Source organism: Anomaloglossus baeobatrachus, chromosome 11, assembly GCF_048569485.1.
Source record: "Anomaloglossus baeobatrachus isolate aAnoBae1 chromosome 11, aAnoBae1.hap1, whole genome shotgun sequence".
NCBI classification, from domain to species: domain Eukaryota; kingdom Metazoa; phylum Chordata; class Amphibia; order Anura; family Aromobatidae; genus Anomaloglossus; species Anomaloglossus baeobatrachus.
The window spans coordinates 13,361,645-13,387,045 of NC_134363.1; the positions used below are offsets into that span (position 1 = coordinate 13,361,645).

A 25,401-nucleotide genomic window follows, 5' to 3' on the forward strand; every position below is an offset into this window, starting at 1 on the left:
ACAGCATGTCGTCCGCAAAAAGCAAGGGTGCCAAAGCACAGGCTTACTTTGCAACCTGTACCTCATGTGCGGCTATACTACCGGCAGGTTCCACCGATCCTCATTGTGTGCAATGCTCGGCCCCTGTGGCACTTACTCAGCCGGAGCCTCTGCTACTGGTGGCCCAGGTGGAGCCACCTGCTACCACTGTCCAGGTGACAGGGACAGAGTTTGCAGTATTTGCTGACAAACTTGCTGAGAGTATGGATAAATGGTCTGCTAAGATACTAGAAGCCTTACAGTCCAGACCGGTGACTCAGGCCCCGGGCAATGTTGAATCATTGACCCCAGGCCCCCCTCAGTTGGAGCAGCAAAGTGTTCCTGGGGTGACCCATAGGTCCCAGGGTGAGGTCTCTGACACGGACCGCAGTCCCAGGTCGCCTAAGCGGGCTCGCTGGGAGCTTCCCTCGACTTCATCACACTGCTCAGGGTCTCAGCAGGAGGACTCTTTGGAGGATGAAGCGGAGGTAGCAGATCAGGATTCTGATCCTGAGGCCGCTCTCAACCTAGATACACCTGAAGGAGACGCCATAGTGAATGACCTTATAGCGACCATCAATCAGGTGTTGGATATTTCTCCCCCAGCTCCTCCAATTGAGGAGTCAGCTTCTCAGCAGGAGAAATTCCGTTTCAGGTTTCCCAAGCGTACATTGAGTACGTTTCTGGATCACTCTGACTTCAGAGAGGCAGTCCAGAAACACCGAGCTTGTCCAGATAAGCGTTTTTCCAAGCGCCTTAAGGATACACGTTACCCTTCCCCCCTGACGTGGTCAAGGGCTGGGCTCAGTGTCCCAAGGTGGATCCTCCAGTCTCCAGACTGGCGGCTAGATCCATAGTTGCAGTGGAAGATGGGGCTTCACTCAAAGATGCCACTGACAGACAGATGGAGCTATGGTTGAAATCCATCTATGAAGCCATCGGCGCGTCCTTTGCTCCGGCATTCGCAGCCGTATGGGTACTCCAAGCTATCTCAGCTTGTCATGCGCAGATTAATGCAGTCACACGTACGTCTGCTCTGCAAGTGGTGTCCTTAACCTCTCAGGCGTCGGCGTTTGCGTCCTACGCCATTAATGCTGTCCTGGACTCTGCGAGCCGTACGGCGGTAGCATCCGCCAATTCGGTGGCAGTCCGCAGGGCCATGTGGCTACGTGAATGGAAGGCAGACTCTGCTTCCAAAAAGTTCTTAACCGGTTTGCCATTTTCTGGCGACCGCCTGTTTGGTGAGCGATTGGATGAAATCATTAAACAATCCAAGGGAAAGGACTCATCCTTACCCCAGTCCAAACCAAACAGACCTCAACCACGGAAGGTACAATCGAGGTTTCGGTCCTTTCGGTCCGCGGGCAGGTCTCAATTCTCCTCGTCCAAAAGGCCTCAGAAGGATCAGAGGAACTCCGATTCATGGCGGTCTAAGTCACGTCCAAAAAAGACCGCCGGAGGATCCGCTCCCAAAGCGGCCTCCTCATGACTTTCGGCCTCCTCACACCGCATCCTCGGTCGGTGGCAGGCTTTCCCGCTTTTGCGGCGCCTGGCTGCCACAGGTAAAAGACCGTTGGGTGAGAGACATTCTGTCTCACGGTTACAGGATAGAGTTCAGCTCTCGTCCTCCGACTCGATTCTTCAGAACATCTCCGCCCCCCGAGCGAGCCGATGCTCTTCTTCAGGCGGTGTGCACTCTGAAGGCAGAAGGAGTGGTGATCCCTGTTCCCCTTCAGCAATGGGGTCACGGTTTTTACTCCAACTTGTTCGTGGTGCCGAAAAAGGACGGATCCTTCCGTCCTGTTCTGGACCTAAAACTGCTCAACAAACACGTAAAAACCAGGCGGTTCCGGATGGAATCGCTCCGCTCCGTCATCGCCTCAATGTCCCAAGGAGATTTCCTAGCATCAATCGACATCAAAGATGCTTATCTCCACGTACCGATTGCTCCAGAGCATCAGCGCTTCCTGCGTTTCGCCATAGGGGACGAACACCTTCAGTTCGTAGCACTGCCTTTCGGCCTGGCGACAGCCCCACGGGTCTTCACCAAGGTCATGGCAACAGTAGTAGCAGTTCTGCACTCTCAGGGACACTCGGTGATCCCTTACTTAGACGATCTGCTTGTCAAGGCACCCTCTCAAGTGGCATGCCAACACAGCCTGAACATTGCTCTGGAGACTCTCCAGAGTTTCGGGTGGATCATCAATTTTCCAAAGTCAAATCTGACACCAGCCCAATCACTGACATATCTTGGCATGGAGTTTCATACTCTCTCAGCGATAGTGAAGCTTCCGCTGGACAAACAGCGTTCACTACAGACAGGGGTGCAATCTCTCCTTCAAGGCCAGTCACATCCCTTGAGGCGCCTCATGCACTTCCTAGGGAAGATGGTAGCAGCAATGGAGGCAGTTCCTTTTGCGCAGTTTCATCTGCGTCCACTTCAATGGGACATTCTCCGCAAATGGGACAGGAAGTCGACGTCCCTCGACAGGAACGTCTCCCTTTCTCGGGCAGCCAAGGCTTCCCTTCAGTGGTGGCTTCTTCCCACTTCCCTGTCGAAGGGGAAATCCTTCCTACCCCCATCCTGGGCTGTGGTCACGACGGACGCGAGCCTGTCAGGGTGGGGAGCGGTCTTTCTCCACCACAGGGCTCAGGGTACTTGGACTCAGCCAGAGTCCTCCCTTCAGATCAATGTTCTGGAGATAAGGGCAGTGTATCTTGCCCTAAAGGCGTTCCAGCCGTGGCTGGAAGGCAAGCAGATCCGAATTCAGTCGGACAACTCCACAGCGGTGGCATACATCAACCACCAAGGCGGGACACGCAGTCGGCAAGCCTTCCAGGAAGTCCGGCGGATTCTGCTATGGGTGGAAGCCACAGCCTCCACCATATCCGCAGTTCACATCCCGGGCGTAGAAAACTGGGAAGCAGACTTTCTCAGTCGCCAGGGCATGGACGCAGGGGAATGGTCCCTTCACCCGGACGTGTTTCAGGAGATCTGTTGCCACTGGGGGATGCCGGACGTCGACCTAATGGCGTCCCGGCACAACAACAAGGTCCCGACATTCATGGCACGGTCTCAAGATCACAGAGCTCTGGCGGCAGACGCATTAGTTCAGGATTGGTCGCAGTTTCAACCCCCTTAATGTGTTTCCTCCTCTGGCACTGTTGCCCAGAGTGTTACGCAAGATCAGGGCCGACTGCCGCCGCGCCATCCTCGTCGCTCCAGACTGGCCGAGGAGGTCGTGGTACCCGGATCTGTGGCATCTCACGGTGGGCCAACCGTGGGCACTACCAGACCGACCAGACTTGCTGTCTCAAGGGCCGTTTTTCCATCTGAATTCTGCGGCCCTCAACCTGACTGTGTGGCCATTGAGTCCTGGATCCTAGCGTCTTCAGGGTTATCTCAAGACGTCATTGCCACTATGAGACAGGCTAGGAAACCAACGTCCGCCAAGATCTATCACAGGACGTGGAGGATATTCTTATCTTGGTGCTCTGATCAGGGTTTTTCTCCCTGGCCATTTGCCTTGCCCACTTTTCTTTCCTTTCTTCAATCCGGATTGGAAAAAGGTTTGTCGCTCGGCTCCGTTAAGGGACTAGTCTCAGCGCTCTCTGTCTTTTTTCAGAAGCGCCTAGCCAGACTTCCACAGGTACGCACGTTCCTGCAGGGGGTTTGTCACATAGTCCCTCCTTACAAGCGGCCATTAGAACCCTGGGATCTGAACAGGGTGCTGATGGCTCTTCAGAAACCACCTTTCGAGCCAATGAGGGACATTTCTCTCTCACGCCTTTCGCAGAAAGTGGCCTTCCTAGTAGCAGTCACATCACTTCGGAGAGTGTCTGAGCTAGCAGCGCTGTCATGCAAAGCCCCTTTCCTGGTGTTTCACCAGGACAAGGTGGTTCTGCGTCCGGTTCCGGAATTTCTCCCTAAGGTGGTATCCCCCTTTCATCTCAATCAGGATATCTCCTTACCCTCTTTTTGTCCTCATCAAGTTCACCAATGTGAAAGGGATTTGCACTTGTTATATCTGGTGAGAGCACTCAGATTCTACATTTCTCGTATGGCGCCCCTGCGCCGCTCGGATGCACTCTTTGTCCTTGTCGCTGGCCAGCGTAAAGGGTCACAGGCTTCCAAATCAACCCTGGCTCGGTGGATCAAGGAACCAATTCTCGAAGCTTACCGATCTTCTGGGCTTCCGGTTCCCTCAGGGCTGAGGGCCCATTCTACCAGAGCCGTGGGTGCGTCCTGGGCTTTGCGGCACCAGGCTACGGCTCAGCAGGTGTGTCAGGCGGCTACCTGGTCGAGCCTGCACACTTTCACGAAACACTATCAGGTGCATACCTATGCTTCGGCGGATGCCAGCCTAGGTAGACGAGTCCTTCAGGCGGCGGTTGCCCACCTGTAGGAGGGGGCCGTTTTACGGCTCTCTTACGAGGTATTATTTTACCCACCCAGGGACTGCTTTTGGACGTCCCAATTGTCTGGGTCTCCCAATAGAGCGACAAAGAAGAAGGGAATTTTGTTTACTTACCGTAAATTCCTTTTCTTCTAGCTCTAATTGGGAGACCCAGCACCCGCCCCTGTTTTTTTGTGTACACACGTTGTTCATGTTGAATGGTTTCAGTTCTCCGATATTCCTTCGGATTGAAGTTACTTTAAACCAGTTTATAATTCTTTTTCCTCCTTCTTGCTTTTGCACCAAAACTGAGGAGCCCGTGGGAGCACGGGGGGTGTATAGGCAGAAGGGGCGGGGCTTAACACTTTTGAGTGTTATACTTTGTGCGGCCTCCGGAGGCATAGCCTATACACCCAATTGTCTGGGTCTCCCAATTAGAGCTAGAAGAAAAGGAATTTACGGTAAGTAAACAAAATTCCCTTCTTTTGCCAGTTCTCGCATTGTCCGCATAGGCTTTGTGAGGTTCAGAGTCCATCTTCCATAAATTACACAGGAGGGATAAGGTACTAAAATATTACTGTATTTTTCAGATAAGATTCACTTTTCCTACCAAAATTTAGGGGAAAAGTGAGGGTTGCATCTTATAATCTGAATCTAGCTTACTAGGGGGTGGTGGAGAGGGGTAGCAGGGAGCAAGGGGAATTCTGCAGTGGCTGGGCTGGTGCGGTGGCAGCTGTGCGGGGTCTGCAGTGGCTGGGCTGGTGCTGCGGCGGCTGTGCGGGGTCTGCAGTGGCTAGTGCTGCGGGGTCTGCGGTGGCCATGGCAGCAGTGCGGGGTCTGCGACGGCTGGGCTGGTGCAGCAGCTGTGTGGGGTCTGCGGTGGCGGGCGATGAAGACTTCAAATAATGGCACCCAGAGTCAGACGTGCGCAGATGGAGCTCTAGGCTCAAGATCACGCTGCCTCCGGCCCATTGATCTCCCAGCAGTGAACTTAAGGAAAATGGCAACCGGAGGTGGCGCTTGTGCAGATGCACTCCCTAAGCCGAGAGCTCAATCTGGCTGACTCCAGGTGCCATTTCTTTGAAGCCCTCACTGCCCTTTAGCGCTCGCTCACCACTTGTGGCCACGTAAAATATTCACAGTTTGGCCATTTTCTCTTCGGGGTGTACTTACTTTTGTTGTCAGCAGTTTAGATATTAATGGCCATTTACAGTACCACATTTACACTGTTATAAGCTGCGCACTGACTACTATACATTATATGGAAATGTCAGATCTTCAGTGCCGTCCTATGAAAAAATATTTGCAAAAACTGTGAGGGGTGTACTCACTTTTAATAGTATGTGTGATGTTTCCCAGAAAATAAGACAGGGTTTTATTTTTTGGATCCAAAAGATGCACTAGGGCTTATTTTCAGGGAATGTTTTATTGGTGTCAGTGATTGTAACACTTGTTAATGCAAAATGAATATTCACCCCTTTCCCCTTCCCATTTCTCTGCGCCGGCATCAATGGTTGATTCAGTGTACCGTATTACTAGAGTTCAATGAATACTTAACTATTTGTAGTCGCTATACTCCTAACGAATAATGGCGGTAATCCACCAGTGTGCCTAAATTACTGATACCGGTAGAGAGATGTGTGGGGGAAAAGGGTGTATATTCATTTTGCATAAACCGGTGGTGCACTACTATACGGTTACAGGCTTTACTGCAACACAATGTGGGAACATACAGTGGGAGGGGGGGGGGGAGTCATTATTCAGCCCCCAATTGTGCAAGTTCTCCCCCTTATAAAGATGAGATTTCCGTGTAATTAACATCAGAGGTGACCACAACTACGAGAGGCAAAATGAGAAAACAAATCCAGAAAATCACCGCATTTGATTTGGAAGAGTTTTTGTAAATTTTGGTGGAAAATAAGTATAAGGTCAATAACAAATGTTGATCTCAATATTTTGTTATATCCTTTGTTGGCAATGACAGAGGTGAAACGTTTTCTGTCTTCACAAGGGTGGCACACGCTGGTGGTGCTATGTTGGCCCATTCCTACATGCAGGTCTCCTCTAGAGCAGTGATGTTTTGGGCCTGTAGCTGGACAATACAGACTTTCAACTCAATCCAAAGGTTTTCTATGGGGTTCTAGGCCACTCCAGAACAATCATCCACTTCTTATGAAGCCACTCCTTTGTTGCCCTGGCGATGTGCTTTGCATCATTATCATGCTGACAGACCCAGCCATGTTTCATCTTCAATGCCCTTGCTGATGGAAGGTTTGCACTCAAAATCTCACACTACATGGCCCCATTCATTCTTGTACATGGATCAGTCATCCTGGTCCCTATGCAGAGAAACAACCCCAAAGCATGATGTTGCCACCATCATGCTTCACAGTAGGTATGTTGTTCTTTTGATGCAACTCGGCATTCTGTCTCCTCCAAACACAACGAGTAGTATTTCTACCAAACAGTTCTACTTTGGTTTCATCAGATCATATGACATTCTCCCAATACTCTTCTGGATAATCCAAATGCTCTCTAGCAAACTTCAGACGAGCCCGGACATGTACAGGCTTAAGCAGGGGAACACGTCTGGCACCGCAGGATCTGAGTCCCTGGCAGCGTAGTGTGTTACTGATGGTAGCCTTTGTTACGGTGCTCCCAGCTCTATGCAGGTCATTCACTAGGTCCCCCTGTGTGTGGTTGGGATTTTTGCTCACCATTCTTGCGATCATTTTGACCCCACAGGGTGAGATCTTGCATGGAAGCCCAGTTCGAGGGAGATTATCAATGGTCTTGTATGTCTTCCATTTTCTTATTATTGCTTCCACAGTTGATTTCATCACACCAAGCTGCTTGCCTATTACAGATTCAGTCTTCCCAGCCTGGTGCAGGGCTACATTTGTTTTTTTCTGGTGTCCTTCAACAGCGCTATTGAGTTTGGAGTGTGACTGTTTGAGGTTGGGGACAGGTGTCTTGTATACGGATGATAAGTACAAACAGCAGGAGCCATTACTACTGGTAATGAGTGGAGGACAGAGGAGCCTCTTACAGAAGTTGTTACAGCCAGAAATCCTGCATGTTTTTAGGTGACCAAATACTTATTTTACACCATAATTTGCTAATAAAATCATCCAAATCATACGCGGTGATTTTCTGGATTTGTTTTCTCATATTTGTGGTCACCTGTGATGTCAATTACAGGCCTCTTATCTTTATAAGGGGGAGAACCTGCAAATTGGGGGCTGTTCCTTTTTTTTTTCCCCATTGTACATATCCAGAAACAATGCCATTATAGTACAGTACAAAACTAGGGCTTATTTTTGGAGTAGGGCTTATAATATAAGTATACTCGAACAAAAAAAGGCCAATGTCCAGCTATGGTTTATTTTTGGGGTAGGTCTTGTATGTGTGGAGTGTTCAGCCCTAGTCCACCATTCACAATGGACGATACCTCCTCCTGTACAATGACATATACAACCCCCTGGACCCTTGTCTGCTGCAATCTTACCTTGTGGCTTTTTCTAGCAAAGATAGACTAATATCAGGCTTAGTAACCAGTCTGAAAATTGCTAGTTTTTTTTTTGTTGTTTTTTTTTTTTTTTTTAAATGTGTATTAAAACCAAGGGATAATATTCTGTTACAGGATGTGCTGCACTTCCCCTTTCTGGCCACCAGGTGGAGCACCGTCCCCAGCTCACGGTTTACACTGTTTTTATACTCGAGGTGGCATAACTTAGGAGTAAAAAGTTAATTTCGTTGCATTTAGTTTGTAAATTTTTTAGCACGTTTGGCTTTGGTGCTTCATGCCACTGACCAAGTCCATATTAGACACCAGCTCATAAATCAGTCTTTGCAAAAATGGTTTGAGCTGGATGATCCCCTTGTTCTGGCTACATCCTCCGGCCCTTACTCCAGACAATGCCCATGTGGCAATAAATACCATTTATCTCACTGCAACAGTATCCACAAAAGTGAGCAAAGTCATGATCCTTCCTCAGCACCATGGGGAGGGTCAATATAATGCATAGAAACTACCAGTAGGGGGCATCGGCCCAGCTCCTGGACAGTGAATGCTATACCGAACAGAAAATCCAGCGACAAAGATCTTATGTCTGTAACCAGCCCAGTATCACCATCATGGCAGAGCCCAGCCGTGCGAGCCTCTCCCCCTATAGAGTAATGACTACTCCATTTATGCCAAATTCAGACATCACTGCAGGAACAGGCGGCCACTACCGGAGGATAAAGAGAAGGGTCAATGTGAACACATAGGCAATAGGTCTATTAATATATAATATAACTCCAACAATAGAGCAGCCAGACAAGTACAATCCACCCTGCTGTCAGGACAGAGGGAATATATGGGCTGACCGGTCATCAGTATACCCAGGAGCCGTGCAATCATCATCAGTATCTGCGATAGCAGGTCCTGTCCTTGCTGCAGAGAACTTGTGTGCTATAGACCATCACAGAACAAACCTCATGTTCCAAAGAGAAAAAAAAAAAACAATTTGCAGGAAGACAGCAACGAAAATCATATGAACCAACAAGAAAAATATATCAATTTCTCATATGGAAATAATTATGGGATTACAGGCTGGATGACAGATATAACAAAAATCATTCAATGTTCTGCTAGTAAAGTCACTGTGTACATACATTACTGATCCTGAGTTACCTCCTGTATTATACTCCAGAGCTGCACTCACTATTCTGCTGGGGCAGTCACTGTGTACATACATTACTGATCCTGAGTTACCTCCTGTATTGTACTCCAGAGCTGCACTCACTATTCTGCTGGGGCAGTCACTGTGTACATACATTACTGATCCTCAGTTACCTCCTGTATTATACTCCAGAGCTGCACTCACTATTCTGCCTTCCTTATTTTGCCATGTTATTAGAAACAGTCAGCAAGCTTATCACCCAACATAACCTCTTACGTAAATTTCTATATTGCAAGGAGGGCATTTGTATTCTCAGATCATAGGGCGATTTTGGGCGCAATGCCTGTCTAGTAGTGAGCGCAGCTCTGGAGTATAATACTGTATGTAACTTTGTTATTCTCTAAATCCTGTGCTGAACCTAAGACATTAATACTGTAATTTTTCACACTTTTAATCTGGGTTCATATTTCATGAAGATGTCCTAATCCCGTCTAATAGTTGTCGTCCCACTTGGATGTGTCTTGCAGATCATTCCGCCACTTGTGTTACAATTTCCAAACCCATTCGTGCCCCCTTGAATTTTTCAACCTTTTCCCACATTTCAGGCTTCAAACAAAGATAAAACTGTTAATGTTCTGGTGAAGAATCAACAACAAGGACACAATTGTGAAGAGGAACGATATTTATTGCTTAAATTTTTATAAAAATTAAAAAACCTGAAAATTGGGTTGTGCAATATTATTCATCCCCTTTACTTTCAGTGCAGCAAACTCCCTCCAGAAGTTGATTGAGGATCTGTGAATGATCAATGTTGTCCTAAATGACTGATGATAAATATAAGCCCCTGTGTGTAATCAAGTCTCCGTATAAATGCCCCTGCTCTGTGATAGTCTCAGTGTGCTGTGTAAAGCGCAGAGAGCATCATGAAGACCAAGGAACACAACAGGCAGGTCCGTGATACTGTTGTGGAGAAGTTTAAAGCCGGATTTGGTTACAAAAAGATTTCCACAACTTTAAGCATCCCAAGAAGCACTGTGCAAGCGATCATATTGAAATGGAAGGAGAATCATACCACTGCAAATCTACCAAGACCCGGCCGTCCATCCAAACTGTCATCTCACACAAGGAGAAGACTGATCAGAGATGCAGCCAAGAGGCCCATGATCCCTCTGGATGATCTGCAGAGATCTACAGCTGAGGTGGGAGAGTCTGTCCATAGCACAACAATCAGTCTACACTGCACAAATCTAGCCTTTATGGCAGAGTAGCGAGAAGAAAGCCATTTCTCAAAGAGATCCATAAAAAGTGTTGTTTAAAGTTTGCCACAAGCCACCTGGAGACACCAAACATGTGGAAGAAGGGGCTCTGCTCAGAGGAAACCAAAATCACACTATTTGGGCACAATGCCAAACGATATGTTTGGTGTAAAAGCAACACCGCTCATCACCCTGAACACACCATCCCCACTGTCAAACATAGTGGTGGCCGCATCATGGTTTGTGCCTGCTTTTCTTCAGCAGGGACAGGGAAGATGGTTAAAATTAATGGGAAGATGGATGGAGCCAAATACAGGACCATTCTTGAAGAAAACCTGTTGGAGTCTGCAAAAGACCTGAGACTGGGACAGAGATTTGTCTTCCAACAAGACAATGATCCCAAACATAAAGCAAAATCTACAGTGGAATGGTTCACAAATAACCGTATCCAGGTGTTAGAATGGCCGAGTCACAGTCCAGACCTGACCCCAATCGAGAATCTGTGGAGAGAGCTGAAAACTGCTGTTCATAAATGCCTCCATCCAACCTCACTCAGCTCCAGCTGTTTACAAAGGAAGAATGGGCGAGAATTTCACCTCTCCATGTGCAAAACTGATAGACACATTCCCCAAGAGACTGCAGCTGTAATCGCAGCAAAAGGGGGTGCTACAAAGTATTAACTTACAGGGGGTGAATAATATTGCACGCACCAATTTTCAGTCTATTTTTTATAAAAATTTAAATATGAGCAATAAATTTCCTTCATGTTCACAATTGTGTCACTTGTTGATTCTTCATCAGAACATTAACATTTGTTTGAAGCCTGAAATGTGGGAAAAGGTTGAAAAATTCAAGGGGGCTGAATACTTTTGCAAGACACTGTATTAACGTCTATTTTTTGTAGAGGATGATTATAATTTTTTATTTTTAAACACCTATTGTACTGAAATTTGTAACAGTTTGTACTATAAAAGGCACAACTCCAGCGCTGCGTTATCTAGTTCATTGCTCAGAGGTTCGTGTGAGAACATCAGGGATCTAACCGAATCATGAAAACCAAGGTACACACCAGACAGGTCAGGGATAGAGAGGAGTAAAGAAGGGTTAGGTTATAAAAAAAAAAAACCCAAGCTCTGAACATCTCATGGAGCACTGTTCAATCCATTATGCAAAAATGGAAGTGCGGCAGAAGTGCAAACCTACAATACATGGCCATCCACCGAACGCAACATCCCAAGGAGAAGCAGCCAAGAGGCCCATGGTCACCGCAGAGATCACAGCTCTGGGGGGAGAATCTGTCCACAGGACAACTATTAGTCCTATACTCCAGAAATCTGGGTTTTATGGAAGAGCGACAAGAAGAAAGACAGTTTGAAAGCAAGATGAAGGGGGTCACAGCAAGAATATGGAAAGTGCTCTGGTCAGATGAGGACAAATGAATGCAATGTGTGACCGAATAGTAACGCTGCGCCATCCCCACAGTCATACATGGTGGAGGCTGCATTCTGTTGTGGGAAGCCTTTTCTTCAGCAGGGGCAGGGAAGTTGGTCAGAGGGGATGAGAAGATGGATGGAGTTACATACACATGGTGGTGGCTGCATCCTGATGTGGGGCGGCTTTTCTTTAGCAGGGAAGCTAGTCAGAGGTGATGGGAAGATGGATGGAACTAGTTCTACATTGTGGAGGCAGCATCCTGCTGTGGGGAGGCTTTTTCTTCAGCAGGGGCAGGGAAGCTGGTCAGAAATGGGAGGGAAGATGGATGGAGTTACATACAGGTGGTGGAGGCAGCATCCTGCCGTGGGGTGGCTTTTCCTCAGCAGGGGCAGGGAAGCTGGTCAGAGATCATGGGGTTACATACACATGGTGGTGGCTGCATCCTGCTGTGGGGTGGCTTTTCTACAGCAGGGGCAGGGAAGCTGGTCAAAAAAGGAGGGAAGATAAATGGAGTTACATACAGGTGGTGGAGGCAGCATCCTGCTGTGGGGTGGCTTTTCCTCAGCAGGGGCAGGGAAGCTGGTCAGAGATCATGGGGTTACATACACATGGTGGTGGCTGCATCCTGCTGTGGGGTGGCTTTTCCTCAGCAGGGGCAGGGAAGCTGGTCAGAGATCATGGGGTTACATACACATGGTGGTGGCTGCATCCTGCTGTGGGGTGGCTTTTCCTCAGCAGGGGCAGGGAAGCTGGTCAGAGATCATGGGGTTACATACACATGGTGGTGGCTGCATCCTGCTGTGGGGTGGCTTTTCTTCAGCAGGGGTAGGGAAGCTGGTCAGAAATGGAGGGAAGATGGATGGAGTTACACAGGCATGGTGGTGGCTGCATCCTGCTGTGGGGTAGCTTTTCTTCAGCAGGGGCAGGGAAGTTGGTCAGAGACGATGGGAAGATGGATGGAACTAAATACAAGGCAATCCTTAAGGAAAACATAAGACATATACACTCAACCTCTGTCACACATACCCAGATGTCAGAATGGGGTTTACAGAATATTCGGGCAATAATAGCTCGATTGGTGGAAGTGTAAGGTCGCCATTTGAATGCCGTGGTGGTGACACGTCTGCTGCCGTCTCTTGGAAAGCCAAGTGTTATATTCCCAATATATGGATTTATAAGACCATGTAATGGTCACGGCTTACCTGATTTTCGTTCTTGTCCTAGTCGAAGCAAACGAAAAAACTAGCGGAAGGCTAATATTTGTATGGACCACCTGAAAAGAATTGCATATATATATATATATATATATATATATATATATATATATATATATATATATATATATATATATATATATATAAAAAAAAAAATATTGTACAAAAGCATTCTTCAATAGAAAAGATAACTTTATCATCCTTAAATGTATGGATAAACATACAGTATGTACAAATCTGATCACAGCGTCCCTTAAACACAATCGTTTAGACAGATCCTTATGTGACCGACAGAGCCGTGTAAAGGACATAGCAGAGCCGTGTAAAGGACATAGCAGAGCCGTGTGAACGGAGGCGATCAGCGGACTTGTCTTAACGCCGCCCAACGATCGGTATCGATACACAAGTTCTTCACATACGCTTACCATCAAACGGATTTAGGATAAATCTCGTGTGGCGCTTATCAGACGAGGTCGGAGCTTCCGGGTTGCACGATTTGTACAATCAACTCCAAAAAGACCCCCATCCCCTTCCCAAAACGTCCATTAAATTTATTTTGTTTCCCCCACACACCAAAAGTGCAAAAGTCCAAAGTAGAGCCTCATTTATTGATCTCTTGTGCCAGTACAAACCTGCTCTGTACTTTTTTTTATAACAGTAGGGACTAAAATTCACAAAATTGGTCAGTAAATATTGAAAAGAAAAGAAAAAAAAAAGAAAGAAAACCATGGGGCTACAAATGCAACCGAGAGGTTTTGCACTTTGTGGAAAAAAATAAAATTGTAAAGAGCAAAGTTCTTTGACGAGTTAATAGTAAAATTCCTGGAAGGCAGAGGAGAAGGCAGAGGAGAAGGCAGAAAGAGGAGAGGAAAAGGAGAAGGCAGAAAGAGGAGAGGAAAAGGAGAAGGCAGAAAGAGGAGAGGAAAAAGGAGGAGGCAGAAAGAGGAGAGGAAAAAGGAGAAGGCTGAAGAGGAGAGGAAAAAGGACAAGGCAGAAAGAGGAGAGGAAAAAGGAGAAGGCAGAAAGAGGAGAGGAAAAAGGAGAAGGCTGAAGAAGAGAGGAAAAGGAGAAGGCAGAAAGAGGAGAGGAAAAAGGAGAAGGCTGAAGAGGAGAGGAAAAAGGAGAAGGCAGAAAGAGGAGAGGAAAAAGGAGAAGGCAGAAAGAGGAGAGGAAAAAGGAGAAGGCTGAAGAGGAGAGGAAAAAGGAGAAGGCAGAAAGAGGAGAGGAAAAAGGAGAAGGCTGAAGAGGAGAGGAAAAAGGAGAAGGCAGAAAGAGGAGAGGAAAAAGGAGAAGGCAGAAAGAGGAGAGGAAAAAGGAGAAGGCAGAAAGAGGAGGAGGAAAAAGGAGAAGGCAGAAAGAGGAGGAGGAAAAAGGAGAAGGCAGAAAGAGGAGGAGGAAAAAGGAGAAGGCAGAAAGAGGAGGAGGAAAAAGGAGAAGGCAGAAAGAGGAGGAGGAAAAAGGAGAAGGCAGAAAGAGGAGGAAAAGGACAAGGCAGAAAGGGGAGGAAAAGGCGGAAAAATGAGGAGGAAGAGGCGGAAAAATGAGGAGGAAGAGGCGGAAAAATGAGGAGGAAGAGGCGGAAAAATGAGGAGGAAGAGGCGGAAAAATGAGGAGGAAGAGGCGGAAAAATGAGGAGGAAGAGGCGGAAAAATGAGGAGGAAGAGGCGGAAAAATGAGGAGGAAGAGGCGGAAAAATGAGGAAGAGGCGGAAAAATGAGGAGGAAGAGGCGGAAAAATGAGGAGGAAGAGGCAGAAAAATGAGGAAGAGGCAGAAAAATGAGGAAGAGGCAGAAAAATGAGGAAGAGGCAGAAAGATGAGGAAGAGGCAGAAAAATAAGGAATAGGCAGAAAAATGAAGAAGAGGCAGAAAAATGAGGAGAAAAATGAGGAGAAAGATGAGGAAGAGGAGAAAGATGAGGAAGAAATGTATAATCTATCACTAAATGAAAAAAAACAGGGGGTAGAGGGAGGGATGAAACCAATACTTAAAGCCAAAAAGATAGCACAAAGTTATAAATTTAGAGGCCTTAAGACGTTTTTTACTAGAATAACAATGTGCATATAACATTAGTAAATGGATATAAAAGAAAAAAAAAAAAGCATTAAAGAATAAAAATAAAGTATAGGGTATGGGCAACAGGCATGCCAGACAGTACAAAGATTTCTTTTGGCATACACAAGATTTGGAAATGTCATGATCCACTTGTATAGATACACCCGAAAATGCTTTGCTACCATCAACCCTTCCGCAACATTATACTTGAAAGCATTTCTGGCAGCAAAGTAAAATCCACAGTTGTGTCCATTTCCGCTTTTTCTTTTTTTATTCACCAAAGCACATTGTGAAGATATATTACAGCTAATGTGATGCTCTTAATGCGTTTCCTTTAAAGGGGTTTTGTTTTTTAAAGACACAATCGACACCAATCCTCTCGATCTTCTGTAGCTGTCTATTACTTTATTTTTAGGATCCTCCAAAATCACCCACAAATATTTGAAACAAACATGAATGTGAAAGGCCTTGGAGTCCAACAGCAACTACACATGATTCAGAATTTTAAGCCCAATTAAACACGCAAGAACAGAAAAAGGAAACATTTAAAAAGACAATCATTTTACATGTCTGATAATTCATTTTTTTTGTTTTTTGTTTTTTTCTCTTTTAAAAAGTGATGCCTCAATACCATTCTTTGGTACAATAAATAAAAAAATAAAAATAAAAAAAGGGAAAAAAATGAAAAAAAAAAAAAAAATTAAAAAAGTACGCGTTACTATGAAAAAAATGACAGGTTAGTCTTTACATTTTGAAACCTATGGAAAAAAAAATAAAAAAAATGAAAAGAAAATTAGAAAAACCCTACTATTACAGCACATAGCGCCGTAAAAGTTTTAATACTGAAGCAAGGGCTTAGCATCTTACAATAACCCATGAAGATGTGCCATCGCTGGTCACACGGAACTAAAGAGGCCGAGAGAATGTAGAAAACAAAAAAAATTAAAAAGGGGGAAATAAAAAAGGAAATAAAAAAAACAAAAAAAAAGGAAAAATAAAAAAATGAAATTGAAAAAGCAGAAAAAAAAACAGGGAAATTAAGGAAAAAAAAAAAGGGGAAAATAAAATAAAGCAAAACAGAAAAATTAAAAAAAAAGTGAAAAAATTAAAAAGAACGAAGGGGGAAAAAAAAAAAAAAAGGAAATAAAAAGGGGGAAATAGAAAATTAAAAAGGGGAAATAAAAAAACCCACAAGGGAAATAATAAAGAAACGGGAAATAAATAAAAAGAAATTAATAAAAAGGGAAAAAAAGGGGGGGGGGGGGGAACCCAGGAAATTAATACAAAAAAACCAAAAAAAAACAAAAAGCTGAAAATAAAAAAATAAAAATAGGGAAATAAAAAAGAGAAATTGTTTGGTTTTTTTTCCGCTTTTTCAATTCATTTTTTTTTTATTAATTTCCCCTTTGTATTTTTTCTTGTTTTTTTTCCGCTTTTTTCAATTTCATTCTTTATTTCCCTTGTTTTATTTTTATTAATTTCCCCGTTGTTTTTTTTCCCGCTTTTTTTAAACGGGAAATTAATAAAAATAAAAAAACAGGGGAAATAAAAAATGAAATTGAAAAAAGCGGAAAAAAAAATAAAGGGAAAAAAAAAACCACCAGGAAATTAATAGAAAAAAAAATATAAAAAAAAACAAAAAGGGGAAATTAATAAAAAAATAAGGGGAAATAAAAAAAACAACAAGGGAAATAGTAAAGAAACAGAGGAAATAAAATTAATAAAAAGGGAAAAAACCCCAGGAAAACAAAAATACAAAGAAAATTAATTAAAAAATAAAAAAAGGGGAAATTTATAATAGAAAAAAAAAATGTAGTGTGGAAAACAAGAAATAAGTGTGCAAAAAAACAAAACAAAAAAAAAAACTTGACCAGAGATGGAAGGTAAAAATTATAAAAATAAAAAAAAAAAATGATGGAAGAATAAGAGACACTGAAATTCTGTATTAATTGGTTATAAAGAAAATAAAACAAATAAAAAATGGCTCCTAAAAATCTTTCCTGAAACAGCTAAAACCGACTGAGTACGAAGTCATAAATAAAAGACATGGGGCAACCTTTAGGTTTCTTAGAAAGCAAAACTGTTAAAGAGTTTTAGCAGCAATTCCAGTTGAGAGAGTGGAGTTAGCAGCCAAGGTTATTCCAGTGAAGTGCATAAATCTGCACCCTAGCAAGGTTGGTATAAGGTGGGGGGTCGGGGGGAGGTCGGGGGGCAACACAGGAGATCTGTATGAATGGATAGAATGGCAGCGTAGGGCAACTGGCACAGACAGTGTTTTGCAGAGTGACGTTTTGGCCTGTAAACGAGTTCACTGACGTGCAAAGTAAGTCTGGATCATCCTGCTTCTTCTGAAGAGGAGCTTATGATAGAAATGGAAGCATTGGAAATGTCTTGAAGTCTTTGCACAGGTTAAACTTCTACCAGTGTGTCAAAAAAAAAAAAAAAGAAAAAAAAAAGCTATAAAAAAATAAAAATAAAATAAAAAAAAAAAAAAGAGCAGTCCAATTGAAGTCTGTTTAAAACGGCTTCTCATGGGTCAACACACACTTCACACTCCTCTCGTAGTGATTTTTTTGTTTTTTTGTTTTTTTAATAAATAAACAATTCACATTAACAGCTACACCTTGACATTTTTTTTTTTTGTTTGTTTGATGGTTGTGATAAAAGCCAGCTCACCCTTTTTCCACAACCCCACCCTGCAGCCTCTGTCCGCCCTCCTCCAAATTCATTTTTTTCTATTATTGGTATGGCTTTAATTTTACATGAAAGAATCATCAAGAGCTTGCTGCCGTACTCTGAGGGACACAAACGCCTAACATCGCACTCTCTTCCGTTTCCGTCCTGTTTCGGATATGAGGTGGTCCAACCATGCTGGATGTGTTGCTAGAGTAGGGGTAATTCAGAGGCACGCCAGAATCGTTATGCCCGCTGACTGTTCTAGTCCGAAAAGCAGAAACCCCTAAGTGTAAGTTTGAGGAGCCAAACGGAGTGCAGTCTAAGCTAGGGTGGTGTGGGTGCAATGAAGAGGAAGACTGGGGGTGTCTGTGTCCCAAGCTGAGCTCCATGGACTCGGGGATTTGCGGAGAAGAGGAGGTGATGAGCTGCCGGTGGTAGTGTGGCCGGTTTACATGATGATACAGTGGGTGAGGGTGGTGTGGTTCATTTCCATGAAAATGCTGCGGCTGACTGGGAGTAGGCTTGTGAGGTAAGATCTGAGGGTAGGAATCGCTGTTTGTGATGGGGACATCTCCGCCGGCCCACAGTCTTATCTGCTGCTGAGAATGAGTCTGGGGACAGAAAAGAACAGAACACGCATTAAATAAGGGTGACACCGCACTGAAGATTTGCCATATCATCACTTCCATACGGGGTGCAGATTAATGAGCCCACATCGCATCCACAGCAAGTGATCACTCACACATGACTATGACATGAGCCCGCATCTCATCCACAGCAAGTGATCGGTCACGCATGTATATGACACGAGCCCACATCGCATCCACAGCAAGCGATCCGTCACACATGAATATGACACGAGCCCGCATCGCATCCACAGCAAGCGATCCGTCACACATGACTATGACATGAGCCCGCATCTCATCCACAGCAAGTGATCGGTCACACATGACTATGACATGAGCCCGCATCACATTTACAGCAAGGGATCAGTCACACATGACTATGACATGAGCCCGCATTTCATCCACAGCAAGTGATCAGTCACACATGAATATGACACAAGCCCGCATCTCATCCACAGCAAGTGATCACTCACGTATGAATATGACACAAGCCCGCATCTCATCCACAGCAAGTGATCAGTCACACATGACTATGACATGAGCCCGCATCACATTTACAGCAAGGGATCGGTCACACATGACTATGACATGAGCCCGCATCGCATCCACAGCAAGTGATCAGTCACGTATGAATATGACACAAGCCTACATCGCATCCACAGCAAGTGATCACTCACGCATGGATGTCAATAGGACACGAGCCCGCATCTCATCCACAACAAGTGATCAGTCACGTATGAATGTGAATATCACACGAGCCCATATCTTATCCACAGCAAGTGATCACTCACGCATGGATGTGATTAGGAAACAAGGAAACAAGCCGGCATCTCATCCACAGCAAGTGATCACTCACGTGTGCATGTGAATATGACAAGGGCCCACATCTCGTCCACAGCAAGTGATCACTTACGCATGGATGTGAATAGGACACAAGCCCACATCTCGTCCACAGCAAGTGATCCGTCACACATGGATGTGAATATGACACGAGCCTGAGTGCTGCAGACACAAAGCAGCAACCGCTTGAGCAGAGATTCGCTCACTGAAGAACATCACATTCCACCCCGGCGCACGTTTTGTTGCTTACACACAAATATTCCCTTAAGGGCAGTTTCACATTTTTTAAAAAAAATTTTGCAACAATTGACCATTACAGTTTCGATACAACTTTTGAATCAAAACAATAAGTTGGCCTTATTTTTTAATTTACAAGGCATTGGCGGTTTTCCAAAAATGTCGCCCCGAAGAGGTTGTCCAATGAATCATCATCATAAAAAAGTCCAAGGCCTGATGTACAGTAACTGGTCTGTCTGCCAGCACTCGGCTCATCACATTGCTGAACTGAACACCAGGGGGCAGTAGACCTCTTGTATGATAGTGATTATGCTACACACTGATGTACAAGGCGTATACACAAGATATCACCACCAATATGTAGGCTCTTGCTTATGCAGTTATAAGCAAGAAAACAAAAAATCCAACTTTTGCGGAGGAGATAGAGAGCAATTTGCGTTGTGCAAAGTCTTGTACACCGATCACCAATGTTACGACTATGTAAGTAGAAGGCAAAATAAAGCGCTCACCTGTGGACTCTGCATCTCATAATCTGTGTGAGCAACGGCGCTGTTATAGTATCGGTTGCTGTACCGGTAATTGCGGTTATCATTAGAAGAGCCACTTGATCCTCCTGCAGGTAAAGAAGAACATGTATGAGACAAGCGCAGACTACAATGCAACTGAAGCTGACATTATAAAAGAATGGAAGGAATAAACCAAAGAAGCCGGAACAAACGTATACATCTATATGTTTTGCACTTGAAGATTGTTACTGAGGACAAAGGAAGAAGATGCTATGGGATGCTCAGTCTATATGGCCGTGGTCATCGCTGTTGCCTTGCGTAGGGGGTCCGGCCTTCTGACCACCAAGGGGGCAACACTGGCATACAGTTTGGTTGGGTTTCATCCATGTGCTCTGGTTTCCTTCCACAGAAATTGATTGTTACAAAAGATGTCCTATGAAATTATGTCTAAGCGGACAGAGGAATAGATTGGGACTAAAATGAATAATCGAATGCTGTAATGCTTTGGAATAAGTCAGCGCTACATAAAACATTACCAAACTAGTACAAAAAAAAAAACGCCCGGGATTGAGAAAACAGTTGCACAGGCTTTGTTATGTTGTGGAGGACATCTGCTTTCAGTCCGCTCGGCCGTTTCTGTAATTTCGGCCACAGCTTATAGACAGGCAGCGCTATCAATGGCTGAGGCGGGAAACCCCCCTACATTAAATGCACAGGCAGCGCTATCAATGGCCGAGACGGGGACCCCCTTTACATTAAATGCCCCTAGAAAGGCAGCGCCATGAATGGCCGATACAGGGACTCCCTAGAAGTTAAATGCCCTGAGACAGGCAGCTCTATCAATGGCAGAGACGGGGACCCCCTTTAACTTAAATGCCCCTAGACGTGCAGCACTATCAATAGTTGAGACGGGGACCACCTTTAAGTTAAATGCCCCTAGACAGGTTGCGCTATTAATGGCAGAGATGGGGTCCCGCTTTAAGTTTAATGCACAGAAAGCGCTATCAATGGCCGAGACAAGGATCCCCTTTAAGTTAAATGCCCCTAGACAGGCAGCACAATGAATGGCTGAGACGGAAACCCCTTTAAGTTATTTAAATGCCCCTAGACAGACAGGGGAACACTATTCTCCTTAAGGAGACTTTGCAAGCCAGTCTGGCTGCCAGTAAGGCTATGTGCGCACGTTGCGTAAATACATGCAGTTACGCTGTGCTTTGTAGCGCAGCGTAACTGCATGTGTCCTGCGTCCCCTGCACAGTCTATGGAGATTGTGCAGGGGCCGTGCGCACGTGGCGTCTTAGAGCGCAGCGCTTCCGCTGCTGCCCGAAGCGCTGCGTTCTAAGAAGTGACATGTCACTTCTTCGTGCGCTTTGCCGGCAGCTCCCGCTAGGTCTATGGCAGGAGCTGCAGGCAGAGCGCATGGAATCGGCTTTTTTTTTTTTCTCTACGGACATTTTCTGCAGCGATTTGAAGCGCACGTGTGCTCTTCAGATGGCTGCAGAAATTTCTGCAGGGCTAGTACGCAACGTGCGCACATAGCCTAAGGGTACTTATAGCTGCCATGCCCCTCTGGGAAATATTCAAATTGTCTCTCCAGTAAAGGAGACAGGCAGACAAACGCTATCAATTGGCCGATACGGTGACCCCCTTTAATTTAAATGCCCCTAGACAGGTCGCGCTATCAATGGCTGAGACTGGAACTTCTAAGTGAACGCTGCCTGTCTAGGGGCCTTTAACTAACTTAAAAAGAGGTTCCCGTCTCGGCCATTGATAGTTAAATGCCCCTAGACAGGCAGCGCTATCAATGGCTGATATGCGGACCCCCTTTAAGTTTAATGCCCCTGGAATCAAATATTGCACAAGTGTGTTTGCAGCATCAGTATATGCAGAAGACATACCGCACTCAAACATTTAATGAAATGCGGTTTATTTTCTTAGATTCATGTGTATTAAAGTGATAAGAAACATTGCAATATATCAGAGAATGCCGCTTCTTTCTCCTCCTGGCTGATCACTCACAATCCATGGGGTAAAATCTGTATTCAGTGAAAAAAATATTCCCCATTATGAAGAAAGATGACGGTTGGTGCTTTAAAGTTCTATGAGACCGTTCCAGTTCTCCATCGAACTTTATGAGCACCAACTGTCATCTCAGTAATCCTATTTTACCCCAAACGATCAGAGCAGAGAAAGAAGGAAGCAGATAAGATAGATCAAAAGTTTATTTCTATGTGTACTATTGATTTATGGAAAAACAATATAATACAGAGGTGTTTGATAGTTATGGGTGTGTAATGGGCAGCAGTAATTTCCAACTAGTCTCTGATCACAGTTACTTGCTGGAACGTTCAGGAACCATTATTCCTTCTAGGTCTATGAATGACTACAGAGGTACAGACATTTTGCTGTGTAATTGGCGACGCCTCACCTGAGCTGGACACAGAACTGGTTGTACTGGTAGAGTGACTATGGTCCATTGCAGGGCTTGTAGAGTTACTGTTACTTGTGTTTGTCCCTTCATCTGTCGTTTTCTTGAAGAAATTGTGCTGGAGCGCATAAAAAGGGGTAATCCTAGTTTTAGGGTCATAATCCAACATCCGTAAAATTAAATCTTTAAATTTGAGATAGTCGGATGGCGAATGTCCCTGTTCTCCTGCTCTGCGTCCACCGGGACCACCGGTTTCTACTCCCAGAACTTCATGAAGCCTACGAGTTCCTGGCACTTTGTAGTCCTAAAAAAAAAAAAAAAAAGATGATTACACATAAATGTATAAAAATGGAGCAAACGGCCCGATGTTTTATCACAGATGTGATTTAGGAACGGAAGCAGAGAAATTCAGGATTTCAGGACCGGATACATCTAATCAATAAATCGTGCAGATCGTATGAGGATATCAGATGATAAGTCACAGTCTTGTAGACTTTATTTTATGCTTTTACCTTCTTGATATCTTTATTTTTCTTTACAGTCCACGTTCCTTCAGGAAGTTTGTCAAAGTATTTCCGTGCCTTGGGGGCCTGATCCAACATGTGGTTTGGGGGGGTTCCCAGGACTTCCACTATTTTGTTCATCTGGTCCACCTTTTGTGTCACAAGCAGATTGGTTAGTGTCATTACTTCCAAAAATGCAGAGAAAGCAACACTCAAAAGGAGCCTGGTCTATTCATCACACAGCAGCATCCACCAGAAAACCATTCATTCTATAATATATATATTATATATTTATTTTCTCTATCCAAATCCATTCATTCTATATATGAAAAAAAAAAAAAAAAAAAAAATATATAACAAAATTATATATCTATTGGGCTGTGGATATTTCCTGATCACCATTGCTTACCTCATTGGATCCGCTGAATAAAGGTTCTCCTGTGTGCATTTCCACCAAAATACACCCTAAAGACCACATGTCTATTGCCAGGTCGTACGGCATCCCCAGTAACACCTCAGGCGACCGATAAAAGCGGCTTTGAATATACTGGTAGATCTTTAAAATAATAATAGTTGTGGTTACTAGAAAGGTAAAAAGATTTGTTTTCTTGCACAAGACAACCAAGACGGCTGCCCGGGGAGCTGAAGACATTCTGGATTAATATCACATCCAATATCAGTACCCATTGGGACAAAATTATTAATGGGTATTTTCATTTACCGTATTTTTCAGACTACAAGAGACACTTTTTAACAAGAAAAACTCCTGCCAAAAAGTGTGCGCACCCTGTGATGAAGAACATGACACCGCGCCCATCACAATCACAGACAGCTGCTCTCTCTCCTGCCATATATGAGAGGAAGCTATCGGGACCTGAACAGCTGAAGGACCTTCCAGCCGATTAACTCAAGGACCTTTCGGGTCTGGTGACTGATCACATGATCTGAAAGGTCCTTGCGTTATCAAGTAGAAGGTCCTTCAGCTGCTCAGCTCCTGCAGCCTCCGTTCATAGATGCTAGAATGTATAGGCTCCATCCAGGTATGACGTAATATCTGTCACGTGATCGGGGCGAGCTTGCAATGCAGCCAGACTTTCCAGAGAGAATGAACATTTTTTTTTTTTGTAACTCCACGCTGTTTATAATAGAAGCGTGGGTCAGGGGGTAAGACCCACAGGCAGGGGAAGAGAGCGGTGAAGACCCCCTTGCAGGATTATAGTAGACAGCAGGAAACGGACACGCTCACCAATTAAGCCCACTAGCCTGGAAGGAGCCCATACATTCTAGGCTCAACCCTCTGTTCAGGTCTCATGTGGAACTGCAAGATGCGGTAATGTACAGTGTGCGCGCAAACAAACAAAAATGCATGCAGCAGAGCTATGCATGTGAGCAAAAGTGCCCGCAGCAGAGCTGTGTGTGAGCAAGTGCATGTAGCAGAGCTGTGTGTGAGCAAGTGCATGTAGCAGAGCTGTGTGAGAGAGCAAAATTGCGTGTAGCAGAGCTGTGTGAGTGCATGTGAGCAAAAGTGTGCGCGCAGCAGTGCTTTGTGTGCGCGCAAAAATGCATGTAGTGGCGCTGTGTGCTAAAGTGCAGGTAGCAGAGCTTTGTTTGCAAATGTGCGTGTGAAAATGTAACTGTAGAAGCGTTGTGTGTCAATAAATGTGTAAGAGCTGCATATATCTGCAAATGTACATGTAGGAGAGCTGTATATGTACATGTGTGTATAGCAGAGCTGTGTGTGTATATAATACATAGCAGAGAATATTTATTTTATACTGTCTAAACCTAGTGTTATGGTAAGGTGAGACAGTCTGAAAAATACGGTCATTTTGGCAGAGCAGATAAAATGAGATCGATACAGATTGTAAATAATACCAAAATACTAAACTAATGGAGTAAGTCACAGGTAGACGCTGAAATTCAATAGCCTCAGGGGGGAAAAGAAGGGAATTGTGTTTACTTACCGTAAATTCCTTTTCTTCTAGCTCCTATTGGGAGACCCAGACAATTGGGTGTATAGCTTCTGCCTCCGGAGGCCACACAAAGTATTACACTTTAAAAAGTGTAACCCCTCCCCTCTGCCTATACAACCTCCCGTGCATAACGGGCCCATCAGTTTTGGTGCCAAGCAGGAAGGAGGAAACTTATAAATTGGTCTAAGGTAAACTCAATCCGAAGGATGTTCGGAGAACTAAACCATGAACCAAAGAACAATTCAACATGAACAACATGTGTACACAAAAGAACAACAGCCCGAAGGGAACAGGGGCGGGTGCTGGGTCTCCCAATAGGAGCTAGAAGAAAAGGAATTTACGGTAAGTAAACAAAATTCCCTTCTTCTTTGTCGCTCCATTGGGAGACCCAGACAATTGGGACGTCCAAAAGCAGTCCCTGGGTGGGTAAATAATACCTCGATAAAAAGAGCCGTAAACGGCCCCCTCCTACAGGTGGGCAACTGCCGCCTGAAGGACTCGCCTACCTAGGCTGGCATCTGCCGAAGCATAGGCATGCACCTGATAGTGTTTCGTGAAAGTGTGCAGACTCGA

General features: G+C 44.8%; 1 protein-coding gene across 3 annotated transcripts in view; it reads right to left on the reverse strand.

The window, feature by feature from the left end:
* Window positions 1-17,575: 17,575 nt before the first annotated feature.
* LOC142255967 (dual specificity tyrosine-phosphorylation-regulated kinase 1B-like) overlaps window positions 17,576-25,401 on the reverse strand; it is a 100,075-nt gene continuing 92,249 nt past the window's right edge. For 2 of the 3 annotated variants that reach the window (XM_075327433.1, XM_075327434.1), the window contains exons 7-11: window positions 23,265-23,411; window positions 22,865-23,005; window positions 22,353-22,656; window positions 19,928-20,031; window positions 17,579-18,326 (exon numbers count right to left, since the gene is read on the reverse strand). In XM_075327433.1, the coding sequence (XP_075183548.1) occupies window positions 17,814-18,326; window positions 19,928-20,031; window positions 22,353-22,656; window positions 22,865-23,005; window positions 23,265-23,411 (1,209 nt within the window). In that variant the 3' untranslated portion in view covers window positions 17,579-17,813. Of the gene's footprint in view, window positions 18,327-19,927; window positions 20,032-22,352; window positions 22,657-22,864; window positions 23,006-23,264; window positions 23,412-25,401 lie in introns of all 3 variants that reach the window. The other variant, XM_075327431.1, reaches the window with a different exon arrangement.